The 15,403-nt window shown below is 37.8% G+C and overlaps 2 protein-coding genes across 2 annotated transcripts in view; one reads left to right on the top strand and one right to left on the bottom strand.

Moving 5' to 3' along the window:
• LOC140937001 (patatin-like phospholipase domain-containing protein 7) overlaps positions 1-5,620 on the bottom strand; it is a 54,886-nt gene extending 49,266 nt beyond the window's left edge. Inside the window, exons 1-4 of the mRNA XM_073386519.1 lie at positions 5,548-5,620; positions 5,390-5,474; positions 5,161-5,258; positions 3,036-3,118 (exon numbers count right to left, since the gene is read on the bottom strand). Of these exons, the coding sequence (XP_073242620.1) occupies positions 3,036-3,118; positions 5,161-5,258; positions 5,390-5,474; positions 5,548-5,610 (329 nt within the window). The 5' untranslated portion in view covers positions 5,611-5,620. The remainder of the gene's footprint in view (positions 1-3,035; positions 3,119-5,160; positions 5,259-5,389; positions 5,475-5,547) is intronic.
• Positions 5,621-6,365: 745 nt separating this feature from the next.
• Positions 6,366-14,788, top strand: LOC140938060 (uncharacterized). The gene is made up of 9 exons (XM_073387600.1): positions 6,366-6,691; positions 7,831-7,963; positions 8,260-8,322; positions 9,644-9,717; positions 10,879-10,957; positions 11,659-11,714; positions 13,143-13,215; positions 13,341-13,473; positions 14,502-14,788. Exons 1-9 carry the CDS (start codon positions 6,446-6,448, stop codon positions 14,743-14,745), a joined length of 1,101 nt encoding a protein of 366 aa, XP_073243701.1. The 5' UTR covers positions 6,366-6,445; the 3' UTR covers positions 14,746-14,788.
• The last annotated feature ends 615 nt before the right edge of the window (positions 14,789-15,403 follow it).

The following is a 15,403-nucleotide window of genomic DNA, read 5'->3' as shown; positions in this document are numbered from 1 at the left end:
ACATCGGTTTCCTCTCTACAACGGCCACGTTCTTCGGACCGGACACGGCCGATGTGAAGAGGTTCAACTGCATGTTAATAACCTTTAAAAAACACTGCTAACTCCTTGGATATAATATCAAGCTTCAGTCATCAAAATCTAAAGCAGTTTTATCAAGAAATGTTTTATAATCATGACGCGTTTGTGAAGAAAAAAATGTTCAGATAGGTGGACAAAAGGTAATATAATTGTGGGAGGGAAAGTCAAACCACTGTCTACCATACTGAGGACGTTAAGTCTACGAAATGCTCCTCGCAAATAAAACTACATGTAGGATAATTTAAAATAGGGCGGAATTGCTTGCTAAATTCCTTCACATGCTTGGAAATTAGAAAACAACTACAATGAATGCAAAAGGTGGTATGATATTAAAAATGTTTAAGTAGTATGTATCTTAATTTATGCATCATCAAATTGCAACGATATTAGTCGGTTTGCTAAACACACTAGCAATGAACTTCATACTAACTTTCACTACATTTGCATCACTATACATGATTATGTCAACTTATTGTGTCAATTCTTTCACATATTAAAATCTTATTCAATGTGAATTCCTAATCTGACAAATATGCCAAATGTTAGCAAAAGACAATGACAGTATATACTGTGACTTGTGTATGTACATCTATATTAAGTCAGTGTATATGCTAGGTAATAAAATCTAATTATGTAGAATGATGTTGATATAGGTGTGAAAATACTGTTTTCTTCTAAGCTCCAAGATTCTATTCAAAAACTGCTCGTAATAGTCATGAGGCTCAAAATTACGAGACAATCAGTGCATGCAAAACTTAAGATACTGTACAGAGTAAAATGGCTGTTTAAGACGTTTTAAAATAAAGACCTCACCTTAAAGGCCAAGTCACACAGTTTCCAAACACATTAAAATCCAAGCAAGTACTGAACAGATTCCATGTGAAATCCGGAATCGATTCCATAGATTTACAGATGCAAAATCCTCTGCCTTACTACATGATCTATAGTTGAACAGTCTGAGTTACAAGTACAAATCAGCTGTTCATAGACTCCAAGCTAAACAGCATATTGTCACAGAAAATTAAATAATAAAAGACTAGCTGGTTTCTACAGGAAATACAGCACAAATTTTCTGCACAAAGGCAGCTTCAAGGCTGTGCAGTTTACTGGTATCTACAGACTGGAAGTGACAGGACATTAATAATTAATAACATTTCACTGCTGTGTTTTGCACATGGAACAGGTCCATGGATATGTTTTAAACAGGTGGCACATTGTTTGACAGGGTAACTTAATAAGAAATTTACAGCCCCACATCTAAAAATAATTTTCAATAAGGTACATGTAATTCTAGTAATGAATTCCACATTCTGGGTTGTCTTGCTGAGAAGCTACGTACTGTACATGAATGTATTCAAATAATGCGTTTAAAATAATATTATAACTAAATTAAGTAGTCCTGTCTGCCTTTATGTTCTAAACATTTTTTCTTTATTTATTTTTTTATTAAGATTATTTTTTTTTTACTTTATTTATTTATTTATTTGTGGTTTTCAAATGGGTCTTTCCATTATTTTTTTCATCTCGTACGGTCAGCAAATACATACAGCAATGAACATGCTTTCACCCTTCCTACTTTTTACCATGCTTTTTTTTCTTCAAGGAAAATTAAATAAATTAAATGAATGTGTAAATTGAGTGAACTGGTTTTGTTATGGGTATAACAACATTATTCTTGTCACATGCACTCATTTTAGACAAAATAAACTACCTCCTATACCTAAAACAAAAACAATTGCAATAATTTACAAGTATTTAAGATTAAAAGCATGAATTTATTATCATCATCATCATCAATTAGTTTTTATTAAATTAAAATTTAGGTTTTTTCCAGTAAAAATATAAGTAGTGATTTTAATGTAACAATTTGCAAGACTTCATATTTACATGACCACTGTATTTTACCGTATGAAATAATTACTGTACACCAGTCACCAATCACTTCACCGTTTGGGGGAGGGTTGAGGTTATTACACGTTAAAGGCCTGGGAAGCCAAAGGTTTGGCCTAACACAGTTGTACATTAACTGCTGTACTGTACGTCAGTTTGCAGGTTTCTATTTGAGTTTCGAAGTCTTTAAAACAAACAGTTCCAAGAAAATTACATACATGTAAACATGATATTAAAATATTAATAATGATGTTTTAACCCAATGCACACTTGTATAAAAGTAATATTACTTTAAAGACAAAGAGCCAAATCTGGACATTTAATAAAATTCTGTAAAAAAATTAAAACACACAAACCCCTGCACAATGGTCATGTACAGTGTAGTGGTTATTGTAGAGAGGTGATCATGGTGAAGAGTTAACAAGGGCAAATTGTATAAATATCTTCTGGAACAAAAATGGAAAGTTGAGGAGAGGTGACCATTGTAGACAATATTAACCACCCAACAAACCAGCATATTTTAGTTGATGTTTTGGAGAAAATCTGCTTAAAAGAAAGGAAGGAATTCAGCTTACTTTTTCCAGACATTGAGTAATTTTTTCAGTTTTATGAGCAATATGCCCGCAGTATACAGGAGATGTAATATACCAAATTATGCCATTCCACACCACTGCACCTTGTCAGATGCAGGGATGTCATTAAGATCTCAAGTTGCCAGGTAAATACAAAAAGTAGGTGGGGAATCAACCAGCCAGGGATTTCTTTTGGTTCTATTTTTCTTCTATTTTCCTATGCAACTAGCCGGGGGCCACGTTCATAACTCCCGGGGGAAATCACCGGCCCCCGGCTCTTAATGACAGCATGGAGATGCCTGAATTTTAATATGGACATGCTGTTCAATATGTGTGAATCATTTCTCCCTTTGAAAAGCTACAGAATAAGGGCTTTTGCACATGAAACATGTATACATGTATATCCTGGGTACCCTGGGTACCCTTCTGGGAAGTTTCCTTAGAGCACTGACAGCCAGTTGAATTTCAAACATATAGACTCAAATTATAACTTACTCTCTCCCAAAGTTGAACATAACTTTCTGTCTCTTTCTGATAGTTCTTCTATATCCTTCATCTTGTTGAGACAGCTGTTTCACCTATCAACACAAGTTAAATACATTTTATTAATTAAAACAAATGCGTTGAATTTGACAATGAAAGGTTCTGATTTCTTTCCAGGCTCCTCTCCTACAGGAGACACATAGGTCAGGAATTAGACCCTGGGAACAAGGCTGGGATGGTTTATGCTCCTTAGGGCTTGTGGATCTTTCCCTCCACTGATGCCAAAAGGGATGTCATCGGTTTTTTTGGAGGGTGTATAAGTAATTTTTTACTGGCCATAACATTTTAATGACTATGTGCAATCCCTTCTTTGGTTAACTGGTAACATTACCCACCACAGTGCCCTCACCCATGATATGACTTGTGTTACAGATTGTTGCCCTTAATGACAACCCTGTACCGTTGTTCTATTATCTTCAACTTCAACGTGAAACTAAAACGGTCTTCACTTTTCTTGTTTAAATATTTTCATCTGAAAACAGTTACATGCGCCAGTAGCATGACTAATGTGGAATGTGATAAACAATGCATATGCGACAACTTGTATGTCTGCACTCAAGCCACATAAAAAAAAAAATTCACATGAAAAACTGGCCCTTGTGTTTTATGATCTTGTAACAAGGAAGGAAACCCAACTAGGAACACAAGCGGAAGGCAACTACAAAGACTGAGGGAAAAAACCTTATTAACATCTTGTCTGGTCCTGAACTGTAACCCTTTGACACTTTTTGTGTCTCAGCACTAACTAGAGTTTCCCAAAAGTCCAATTTCAAGGCCAGAAGACTGTTTGTTAGCATTCAAGATCAAGCCTTGAATGGTTTTCAAAGTAACGCAATAGTAATAAAGCTACATATCAGACTTAACAAAATAAAAATAAACTGGTTAGGGGCTAAGAAATGGCACTAACATTCGTTTGATTTTCTTTTTACAATATAAAATGGGCACCAAAGGTGATTTGCTCCAAGCCTGATTAGCTCTTAATTCTCAGTTGAATTTAAACAGAGTATATGAGTTATCATCGCCATCATCATCATCATCGCTCTTGATTTCATTAGTAGGTTAATAAGAAGAGCTGACGTAGAAAATTACAGAAAATCTTCCCATGACTCCCTGAAGAAGAAGAACTTGTTGGGAATGTGGAATTTATAAGAAATATATGAACCCCCAGACAAAAAATTAGTGTCAAGGAACAATTTTCTAGTTTTCACTGCTTGTATCGTGTTCAATATTGGCCCGATCAACAACAAACTTGAGAATTTCATAATGAAACTTCGTGTGCTCTGTCTGATTATGTGGGCCTCGTGTTAACTCCTACCCAGTCCCCCACTTTAAGAAAGCTGGTAATAGAAAAAAGTGTCCAAAAAATAAAAGAGCCCCTTCAGGAATTTGGATAGCAATCTTAAAATTCAAATTGTACCTCAAGCTAAAGTTACATGTACACAAACTATGGAGAATTGTCCAAGTCAGATAAAGGGATCATTATATGTTTCGGGGGAAATTGCCCACCTACCCCTCCTCTAAGCCAACATTAACACTTACTTCTCACTTAGGGCAAAATGTTGCCTTAGGGAAGGGGTAGGTGGGTAGTTCCCCTGACTGCAGTAGCATTCTGCAGGATCGTAATCCACACTTTTGTATAATTATGTTGGTTTTCCAAGGTATGGCTGATTTGATGTGATCTCCTCCTGAGATCAACAGGTAGCCCTTGTTAACTAACAAATCATGTTTTCGAACGTCTTGTTCAAACCAAAAACCACTCCAACTCAGTCAACTGGAAAATGACATAGGTAAACAATGATGTTAGACTGACGTAAGCCCAGTATTCGGACGGAGTAAACGCTAGTGTATGAGCTTGTCACGAACTGAGAGGTGAAAATAAAATATACTTAATTACGCCTACTGGTTAACAGTAAGGTAAAAATGCTTTGATACATAAGGTGTCGTAAGTTAGGTTTCATGCACTTCGACAATGAAATGTTTACCAATCTAATGTTCAACTTCAGCATCATATAATTTGGATAATTATCAGCCGATCGCTTCGTGTGTATATCGCACAGGGATATTAACAAGTTCTCACCTTTCTCAAATACTTTTTGCCGTAGAAGATCATTTTGTCCCGTTTACGAAATCTCGGTTTTGGAAATTCAGAAGTTGCATCTTGTACTTCGACTGAGCCTGTGTGTCAAAACAATTGTGAGTGTGTGATATGTAATAAAGTTAAAGTTAATATGTAGTAATATATGCCAAGCACTACACGAGACATTACAAGTAATAAATAGAACCATGAAATGAACAAATTTACCCACCTTTTTTACGCAATATAAATCTCTTCAAGAAATACAAGGCCAAAATGACGACTGCGATAAACACAGTTCCTATGAAAAGATTCACCTAAAAGGCCCAACAAAAGCATATTCAACGAATTTATCTTTTAATTTTCTATTTATCGCCAGTGGAAACTTACCGACACTTCTGAAAAAAGTTCAATCTTACGAAATTTTGTGCCGATGTAGTTTGCAGCCTCCATGTTAGCCGTTGTGATGGTCGGTACACTATAGGAATCATATATGAATTATCTATCATAATGAAGGCTATCCGCTGATTTAAATATGCGTGGGCGACCTTTATTACCGCCACGTTGCGTTTTAGACTAGGACCAGGGCCCTGACTAGGACCGAAAAAAGGTCAAAAAGTTACCTTAAGAACGGGCCCAATGTTTAATATTTATACTCAAGAGATCTAAAATTCTGATAGTTCAGAGGTAAATTATCGGTTGTTGGGAGCAGGAGAAATCAGCGAGAAATGGTACAGAGAATAGAAAAACTAAGATAACGAAGTAAAATATACATTTTTTACAAGACTCCTAAGACTCGAAAGCTCTTGTGTAATGATAAAAGTTGTTAACTTTGTTTCGTCTCATTTACTGCGACACATTTACAAGGAGCGCAATAATAGTATAAAAATAACAAGAAGGTGTCACGTGACCTCATGTCGATCGATAATCGCGCGCGGACCAATACACGTGTTTGATTCAGGATACATTTATGTTTTGTTTGTTTGTTTGTTTAAATTTTCTTTATTCCATATCATCATCTTTTTTATAAAATCTCTGTTATTGTTATTAATTTTATTATTATTATTATTATTATTACTATTCTTTCTTTTTTTTCGAATAGTTTTGGTTGTTTATTCATTCATGATTCTAATAGGAGCTATAACGTATAATTAATTATGACATGAAACAGTTAATGGCTATTGTTTAAGTGCTAGTCGGCTATGGAACTCTCTCTTCAGTGCTTGGTATTTACTTAAGTAGAATGATTCCAGGTTAAAATTCTCTGTTTTTTCACGTCATTCTTACAATGGCAACAGCGGCAGGAGAAGAAATCTCCAAACCATGTTGGCGAGAACGCAAAATGTTTCATGAATCTTCGGAACATATTTACCCAAAGTGCCAAAAAAATGGCGGCTTAAATATTCCTCGAAAATATAACATCGACTCCTTTGGTTCAACATCATACTCGATTGACTTTGCGAAAAAAGAAGGAAGGCCGGCGTTGCCCAGGCCTTGCTCCGTTACCAGGCGAAATAGGCCACACCCATCACAGGTAAAACTAAGGGTAAGGTCGAGTGTTTATATTTAGTGAACAATTCTTGCAGGGACCACTTGGACAAACAGCGGCGAGGGAAAGCCGGATCTTGTCGAAAATCAGGATCAGCAATATAAAATAACACTTAAAATTGAAGGCAAGGCTGATGGGGCAGCTAAGGTTTACAAATTTATTTGTCCAATATTTCGACTAGACAAAACTAGTCTTCATCAGGAGCTGGAAAAGATAAGTGAGAATATAACTAATTAATTCAGACAGGGACGGAATCCGTAAGGCCCGCGAAGGATTTTTAATATCTAAAGGCAAACACTTGAACCCTATGGAATGAACAGACGCGATGAAATTTTATCTTTTGACATATTTTTATGTAACCTCTTTATACAAGTTTTTGTCTATTGTATTCCTTCACCAATCACATTTTATCTTTTTATTTTTGTATTATTTTATATACTGTAACCGTTTATTCTATTCTCACTTAGCTTTCCCAGCCCCCGATGAAGACTATTTTTGTCTAGTCGAAATATTAGGCAAATAAATTTGTAAAATCGTAGCTGTCCGATATGTTTAGAGTGTCACACCGGTATCACCCATATTCCTGGTTCCGGACACCAACTTGCCAGAATCTGGACTCTGCCCTCTTCATGGTTGCGTTTTTTTACGTTAGAATCAAATTTAGTTCTTAAGGCCTAGGCCAAACCTCGAACTTTTCATGAGACGAACCAAACTTAGTGAGTTAAAATTAAATGTCGACGTCTGGCTCAGTTAAGGTCGTCTCACGAATGAGTTTGGATCGTTCAAAACGTTCTATCCATTTCATTCAGGATAGAACGTCTGAAGATCGTCTCCGGGACATCGATCTTCGCATGCGGTGAACTAAACTAATGAATGAGAAATTTGTACGATAATGTATATTTAGCCTCGTTCGGGAAAAAATTTATTACTGAACATCCTGCGCTGGTTGGCTAAAACTGCTTTTCGGTCTGATTCAGTTGATTAGCCGAGAACGTGGGCTATTTAATCCATTAGGTACTGGCCATACCGCGGAGTTGGTACGTGTGCTTCAGTGCTTAAGGTATCATTTGATCCACCTTTGGTTGATGTTGAAGCGTCTTTTCATTACTCTGTTCATTCCTTAGAATTTTCTAAATTGGAGGATTCCTTCGAAGCCAATGCCAGGACAAAAGGTGAATGATGCCAGTAAAGCATTCTTGTATTTATCTGACGTGGAGACCCGACAGCGTTTTTACGACGACTATGTGGGAAGATTTAGTAAGTAGAGTGCTACAGTCCTAATTATTATCATTACAACCACCACCACCACCACCACCACCACCATCATCATCATCATCATTATCACTCTCATTATCATAAACGTCATTATCATTATCACTTATTGTTGTTATTATTATTGTCATCATTTTCATCGTCATCATTGTCATTGATATTATCGTGTACATCGATTATCATCATCATTTTCACGATTATCATCATCATTTCCATTAGCACCAATCAGTCAGCAGTCGCTGATTTTCCGCTACAAACCTTTTCTTTTTTAAAAACATAAGATTCGGAGAAGGCCGGTAAACTGTACCAGGACGTTTACTGTTTGGTGCCTCGTTACCCGACGAGTAAGGACTGAACTTTATTTTTGTAAATACTATATGACTTGTGTAACATTGAGATCAATTCTACGGCTATAACGGCAATGATTTCACCATTTCTTAATTGTATTTATAGCCTATTAACAGGGGCACCCAACGAGAATATAGTTCAAAACCACTTAAAAATAGCATTGTTGAACATATTTTAGTATTTAAACAGTAGATATAGGCATATTTTTATCCCCTAATAAAAATTTTTCATCTGTTCGGATTTCCTAGCTGAAAGTCTAGTGATCCGAAAATTATAGTGATCAAAACTTACCTTTTCGAAAATGTCAGCCAGAAAAAGGCTCCCGAAATATCTAGGTGACCTTTTTAGGGTAAACAACCGTTAAAAATGGGCAATTATACCATTTGAGGGGGTTCGAAAATCTTAGGAGAGGCAGGCAAGCAAGAAATTTAACAACAAATGTTCCGAAAATTCTAGATCTCAAATCGTCTTGCGAACAGATATTTTCCAAAAATTGTCGTTGGGTAATGGGCCCCTGTATTAAGTCGGTCTGAGATAAACCACCTCATGTTTTCCATTGCCCCATGTAAGAGAATCCAGAACAGTCTTGGATTCTGGATTCCACACCATGGATCCTGGATTCCAGGTACTGGATTCTAGTATTTGTCAGTGCAACTTGGATTCTGGATTCCAAATGTTAGTGCTATTTCGGATTCTGTCATTCTCGTTCCCAGAGCCCGTCGTTTCTTTTGGTCACGTGGTCTTGAAAAGAAGAGCTAGCCACTGGTCGGTTACAAATTAAGCCGAGTGGCTCTAGGGACGAGAGTGGGATTCCTTGAGCTGTATTCCGAATTCTAAAGCCCAGGATTAAGCAAATATTTTCCGGATTCTACAAGCAAAAATTTCCTGGATTCAGGAATCCGTATTCTCTTACATGAATGGGGCGTCTAATCGTCTATGCAAGGTTTGCACGTTATAAGAACATTAAATCACCCTTTCCAGATCAAGAGTCCCCTGTAGGGTTCTTCAATCCCGTTATCCCGAACGTAACCCCCTCAATCCTGTAATCCCGATCGAGGCATCTCGCATCCGGGTGCACACTTTCTGTCCCGAATCCCGCCCCCATTTTGCTTTGAATTCCAGAATCCTGGCAGACTTCAAAAGGCAAATCCAGCATCTCGAAAAAGCCCACTAGGGAAGCCTCTCAATATCGAGCCGAGTTTTGAGCCTTGATGACCACACTCCTTCATTCCTAGTTTGGTTTTATTATTTGTTAACTTGAAATTGCAATTTTTTCTACAATACGATTTATTTTCTGCAATTTTCCTCCCTTGTCAGGGCCAAAAGTTACTCAACAACCTATTTTTCAAGGTAAAAACAATGTCGAAGCAGTACCCAGTTCACGTCCAAGAGTAAGTCCCTTGTTTCTATTAAAAAATGAAATTTATTTTACAGACTTGTAACTTTGCTATATTTCTTATCACCTAAAAGATCTCAGTACATTTTCCTTTGCCAAAATAAATAAAGCGTCATTTGTTGTCAGAACAATTCTCTACGGAAAACTGCATAGAAGCTTATATCGTTAATTGAAACTGCATACTAACCATGCCCCCACTTGCTTCTGCTTGTTTCTAAAAATAAACTTAAATAGTATCAGGCCGGGGCTTAATTTAAACACGAAAACAACCCGGTTTCTCCAGCTAACAGGCTCTAATAAATTACTAAATTTTCATGTTATCTTTGTCGTGTAATAATTCTAAAGGGGGTAATAAATATTGTTGTAATGTTGTGGTTGTTTGATTCGATATTCCAGCCGTCATTATATTACTGAATACTTGTTTTCAGTTTCAATTTGTTATTTCCCAATATGTACAATTTCTCTATAAACCTTTGACCAAACAAACCCTTAATTATCATAATAACCCCTATATAAACAGGTAACTGATCCAATACCAATACCGTAAAATTATATTCTGAAAATAACCCCCGGAGGACTTTATTATTCAAGGCTTCTTTTAGGAGCCATATATCCGACTGAAATTCTTTTGGGTGGGCGTAATTATAGGAGGGAAATTTGCCTTTCAGAATCACCTTAACTTGGAGAGAAAATATAAATAATAGTATTCGAGAACACATCAGAGATAAACTTTTATTATTTAAAATGAAATTTCGTACATACAATCCATCTTCAAGCGCCTGCTACACACGCTAAATAATTAAGGTAAAAAATAATTAACCAAAAACATGGGTTCACCTGAATAATCGATATATATAAGTCAGTAGAACTGACTTAGCTTTTCGCCGGGGTTTATATTGTACAATTATGATATAATCAATATGGGATGACTGATTCATTTATCATGGGAATCTGATCTAAAAATAAGCAGAGCAACTCTGTTGGGGCTAATACGTATGGAAGGGCTTATTATAGAAGTCCTTTTCGGGTTTATCATCCCACGCAGACATTATTATGCTTCGTCACGCGTCCTTCGACAAAGCCCTAAAAATATCTTGTCTGAGGAACTATTTTGTGTCCAGATTTGGGGCAATTATAATCAAAATTTACTTTTCAGTGCACTATGACACCGTTATGCGTGTCAAAGAACGCAGGGCAGACGTACGACAGTTTGGTATCCCAGGCTTCATCAAAGGGTAAGTCGAGGGGAAAAAATGATTAAAAATATGGTCTGGTGCGCTCTGACTTGAAAAATAAGCTTGTGGCTTTTTTTCGAGAGTAGTTTATCAGAGTATAGCTAGAAGGCCATACTTTTTTTGCTGATTTGAAAGAAAATCCACGAGGGATGAATGTTAGGTTAAAAAAATGTTAAGGATACTTTGCTTTTGGTTTTAAAAGTACATAAATACGACTACGATATTAAAATGCTGACTACATCACCAGCTCGCACTTTCTCAACAAACCCTTGTTCCCAGGCTCCTTCTCAATTTTGAATTGCTGGAGAGAGAACCGGAATTAACGTATCATCTAATTTACGAGTTTTGGGGGATTTATCATGAACGTCAGGGTCATGTTCGCAATTCCTCAGTTACTCAAAACGAGTAGATAAAAACCGTCCAAAATTCTGCTAATGAAACTGGAATGAAGATGAGTTCGTTTTCTGTAGATACAAAATTGAGCAATTTATGACTACAAGTGAAAAGAAAAATTGGACACGTCGTACAAATTGACGTTTTGTTAGCTTTTTTTAAGGTGAATTAATTCTACATCTCTAAGATAAAAGCAAAAATGCCTCAGTTTGCAGCTTAACTTCGCTTTTTTCTTCGGTAATTTCTCTAATGTGTTTTCATCAAAATGGGTACCAGCTAACCTTTTGAGTTGTACTTTTAATTTTTAGAGAGACTGATTGTGGAGAGTTGTTTAGACGCTGGTGATCGAGGATACTTGGGAAAGGTGAGGCATTCTTAATTTTTGATTAGCCCCTAAAGAAGGGGAAAAGTTTAGGGGCGGCCGGACACGCTGCGGGGGCGCAAATAGGCTGTCGTTGTTTACCATCACCGTGATTCCCGAAAATCGGATCGAAAATTAAATGGCGTTTTCCGCCCAGGGGAAAATTCCCAAAAGGCGGCGCAACGTGAAGTTAAAAGTTAAAATTAGTCCTACATTGTATTTTGCCGGTAGGATATTCCAAATGGAAATTCGTGACTCCTTCTTCAAAGCCATCTTTGATACCCGTTTCCAGGAGCCGTTCAGTTTCAGGCTTTGATTCGCAGTGTTCGCGGCCGTTTTTCGGTGCATGGAACTGATTTTTAAACACGATAAACGCAATTCCCGGAAGAAATTGACTAGTCCTGAATTGCGCATACCATTTAACCAAACCGTGAAGAACTGGTTTGCTCATGTAAATGGTAAGCAACCTGTACTACCAGTCACTTTTAGGGAAAATGAGCCCACGCTCCTCCACGCCCGCTCTTGCCTGCGTAGCATGGCGGGATTCTTGTACCCGGAGAACGTTTTTGGCGGCGGAGCCGCCATGCAAAGTGAGAGGGAAAATCCCGCCGGTGGGATTTTCCCTCTCACTTGTAATTGACGTATATTCTCCCTTCTCACGGCTCCGCCGCCAAAAGAATGCAACGCTCCCACGCTTATCCCGCCAGCTGCGCAGGGTATGCCCACTGCAAAGTTTCCACTTAAACAGTCCTTTTTGCTTCTTAAGCATCTTTTCATACACACGAAATTTTCTATCAGGATTATTTTGATTTACATAGTTTTAATGAAAATCGAACTGACATTTGATTAATCGATCACTTCATCAGACACCTTACTATTTAAGTGTTGGTTTCGCTTATGGCTACTTCAAGGTACGGAAAAACGGGCAACAAAAAACGTGCAACTTGTCTTGCAAAATTGTTGCAAAACGAATTGAATAGCCAGCCTAGTCCCCAGGCGTTTTCGGCTCGGTTATCCTGGACTCTGCCATGAGCTGTGACGTCACCGAGAGATACTGGTCGAGTTCGCGCGGACAACGGATCAAGAGAGAATGCCTAGGGACTAGGCTGTTGAATACCGATGTTGCGCGTTTTACCAACCACATACATTATTCAGACCTGTTAACAACCTTATTTGTAGCAAGAAAGATTTGATTTTTTGTTTGTGACAAGCTAAGAAATTCAATAATACGACTTCATAATGACATCACATCATGTCATTGAACCTAGATGTTGGAAATGATGAGTGCATTATTCTGGTAATTTTATTGGCTGTATCATGAGCGGTATTAAAGTCATGAGAGGGGGGGGGGGGGGGCGCTAATCAGACGCAAGACGCAAGACGCAAGAAAAGCGCTTTCTAAATAGGGTTTACAATGTTTTTTCTTTGCAGAGCTTGGCTCATGCTATACAACCTGAGGCCATACCTGCTATCCATCGGTGGCTTAAACATCAAAATGGAACAGGTAAGCTTCATTCCCGTTTTTTTCGATTTTCTGATGCACGGCGCGGGAAAGGGACACTTTGTACATTCCACCTTTAAAAAAGTAAATTCAGGTTTGGCTAAGAAGGCCCGCACCGGTTTTTTCAGATCGTGATGTTGCAGTCGGCTTTTTGAACAAGTTGAGGAGAGGCACGAATCAAGGAGGCCTGGAGACGGATAGAAAATATGACCGTCTGCAACAAATTTGTGTTGATAACAAAACCTCTGAGGAAGTTTCCAGGTGAGTTATTTATTTTTGATATTCAAACTGAGTGCTCTGTTTTGTAGAAGCGACCATTTGTTAATCCCCATCAATGGCACATTTTATCGGTCCAAATAGCAACGTAAGCTTTAAAAGTTTTCAAAGGGAAAGTTCGCCCCATCTAAGGTAATTCAGATTCCAGAATCCACGGTGTAGGATCCAGAATCCAAGTTCCACTGACAAAGACTGGAATCCAATACCTGGAATCCAGAACCCACGGCGTATAATGACTCGGAATCCTTACATGGGACGGGAAAGTGAAGCGACAAAACTTAGGTCGTGAATTACACTTTCAAGTTCGTTCATTTCAGTGGCCGCTAAAGAAAAACTGAAATTATTAACGCTCAAGAACATCATGTATTCATTATGGCATTAACACACACCAATCAGCCAAGGTGAGCTTCCAGAATTTCGCTCAGAGCACAGAGTTCAAATATTTTAAGATATAAAGAAGAGCGTAAAATTCTTATGGTAATGTCGTTTGGCAGGCATTCTCGCTAGATCTGGTAATTACTCTAAACAAATTTTACCACGGAGCACGCCCGCTCACATTTTTCAGAATGTGGTGATTGCGGAGCGCTCGCGCGCGCGAATCGAAGTAAGCAGCAGAGCACCACAAGTAAGGAAATTGAGTTCTGACAAAATTGTCCGTAGTTATGTCATGTTAGCGGATAACTTTCCAAGGCGTATGGAAATACAAATTTTGTTTAACCTGTATTAGACATCGGCCATTTTATGTAATTGACAGTTGTCAAAATAGGGTATCCCCTGACCAGTGTCACATGACTGAATCGCGGGCTCTTATTTACAACTCATTGAGGTAACGCGTTTTTTTAAAGTTCTTCGCTGACCAGTTATATTACAGCATTTAAGTGATCACAGTCTCAGAAAAACTTTAGTTCAGAAATAAATTTCTTAAAAGTTCAGACGACAGCTTGGCTTTTGGCGTAAATCTAAATATTATTCCAAATAACATGAGAGAAATCACTAAACTGTCTTTCCTCCAGGGCTGGCCGTAATGCAATCATGGATCAAGTCCGCCAGATGTTGATAAACGAACCCGGCCCAACTGAACGCCGAAGACCTACAAAAGTTCCACTCCTAAAGAAAAACAAGAAAACTTCACGATTCCCAATGTGCCCCCCTCGAGGATTTGTCATTAACAAGAATGCGCTGTTCATGCAACCTCATCGCTGCCTTCCGAGGCATTTTGAGATTCACCCTGAGTTTCATGGAATTACTACCAAGTAACAGACAATCCATGTTACAAGTGAAATAGCAATAAGACCTATAAAAGTTACCAGAAAGCGCGAACTTTACATCCATTTTTGTCAGATTCGTTTTTTAGTAGCTGTTGTTTCAAACATATATGGTTTCTTCTAATTTTTATTTCTGTTCATTTCTTCACAAGAATGCAATAGCGCTGTTTTATCGTCTTTTGATACAAAGCATCTAAATTTCGCTTTTCTTACCAGGAAGTGATTCCTGGTCTCAAGCTAAGCGTTGTATACCTAATAGCCAAGAGAGAAAAGGTTGAAATACGCAATAGATCGCATTATGTAATCATCATTAAATGTGTTTCAAATCCGTGAATTTACATCTTACTTCGCTCCTGTCGAGCATCGCTTAGATTTTTACCTTATTTCAAGGTTCTTTCCTTAACCCTTGATTCCCTCTTTGGGAAGATACTGATGATACGATTTCAGTCCGTTTATCACTGCATCTGCATGCTTTACAGACAGACGTGGCTGGAAGGGTTTTACTTTCGCGGTATCTTAACCCTAATAAAACCTGTAGGAGTTTGCTTGGGGGAGACCCATGTCAAGTTTGATGATACATATCTTCAAAGACGGTCTGAACTTTCTCCTAGCAAGGAAAGCGTTTTGCTGTGCACAATTATTTTCCCCTT

This window comes from Porites lutea, chromosome 5, assembly GCF_958299795.1.
Source record: "Porites lutea chromosome 5, jaPorLute2.1, whole genome shotgun sequence".
Taxonomy (NCBI): Eukaryota; Metazoa; Cnidaria; class Anthozoa; order Scleractinia; family Poritidae; genus Porites; species Porites lutea.
The sequence above is the reverse complement of the archived record's forward strand: the minus strand, read 5'-3'. Positions and strand labels throughout refer to the sequence as shown.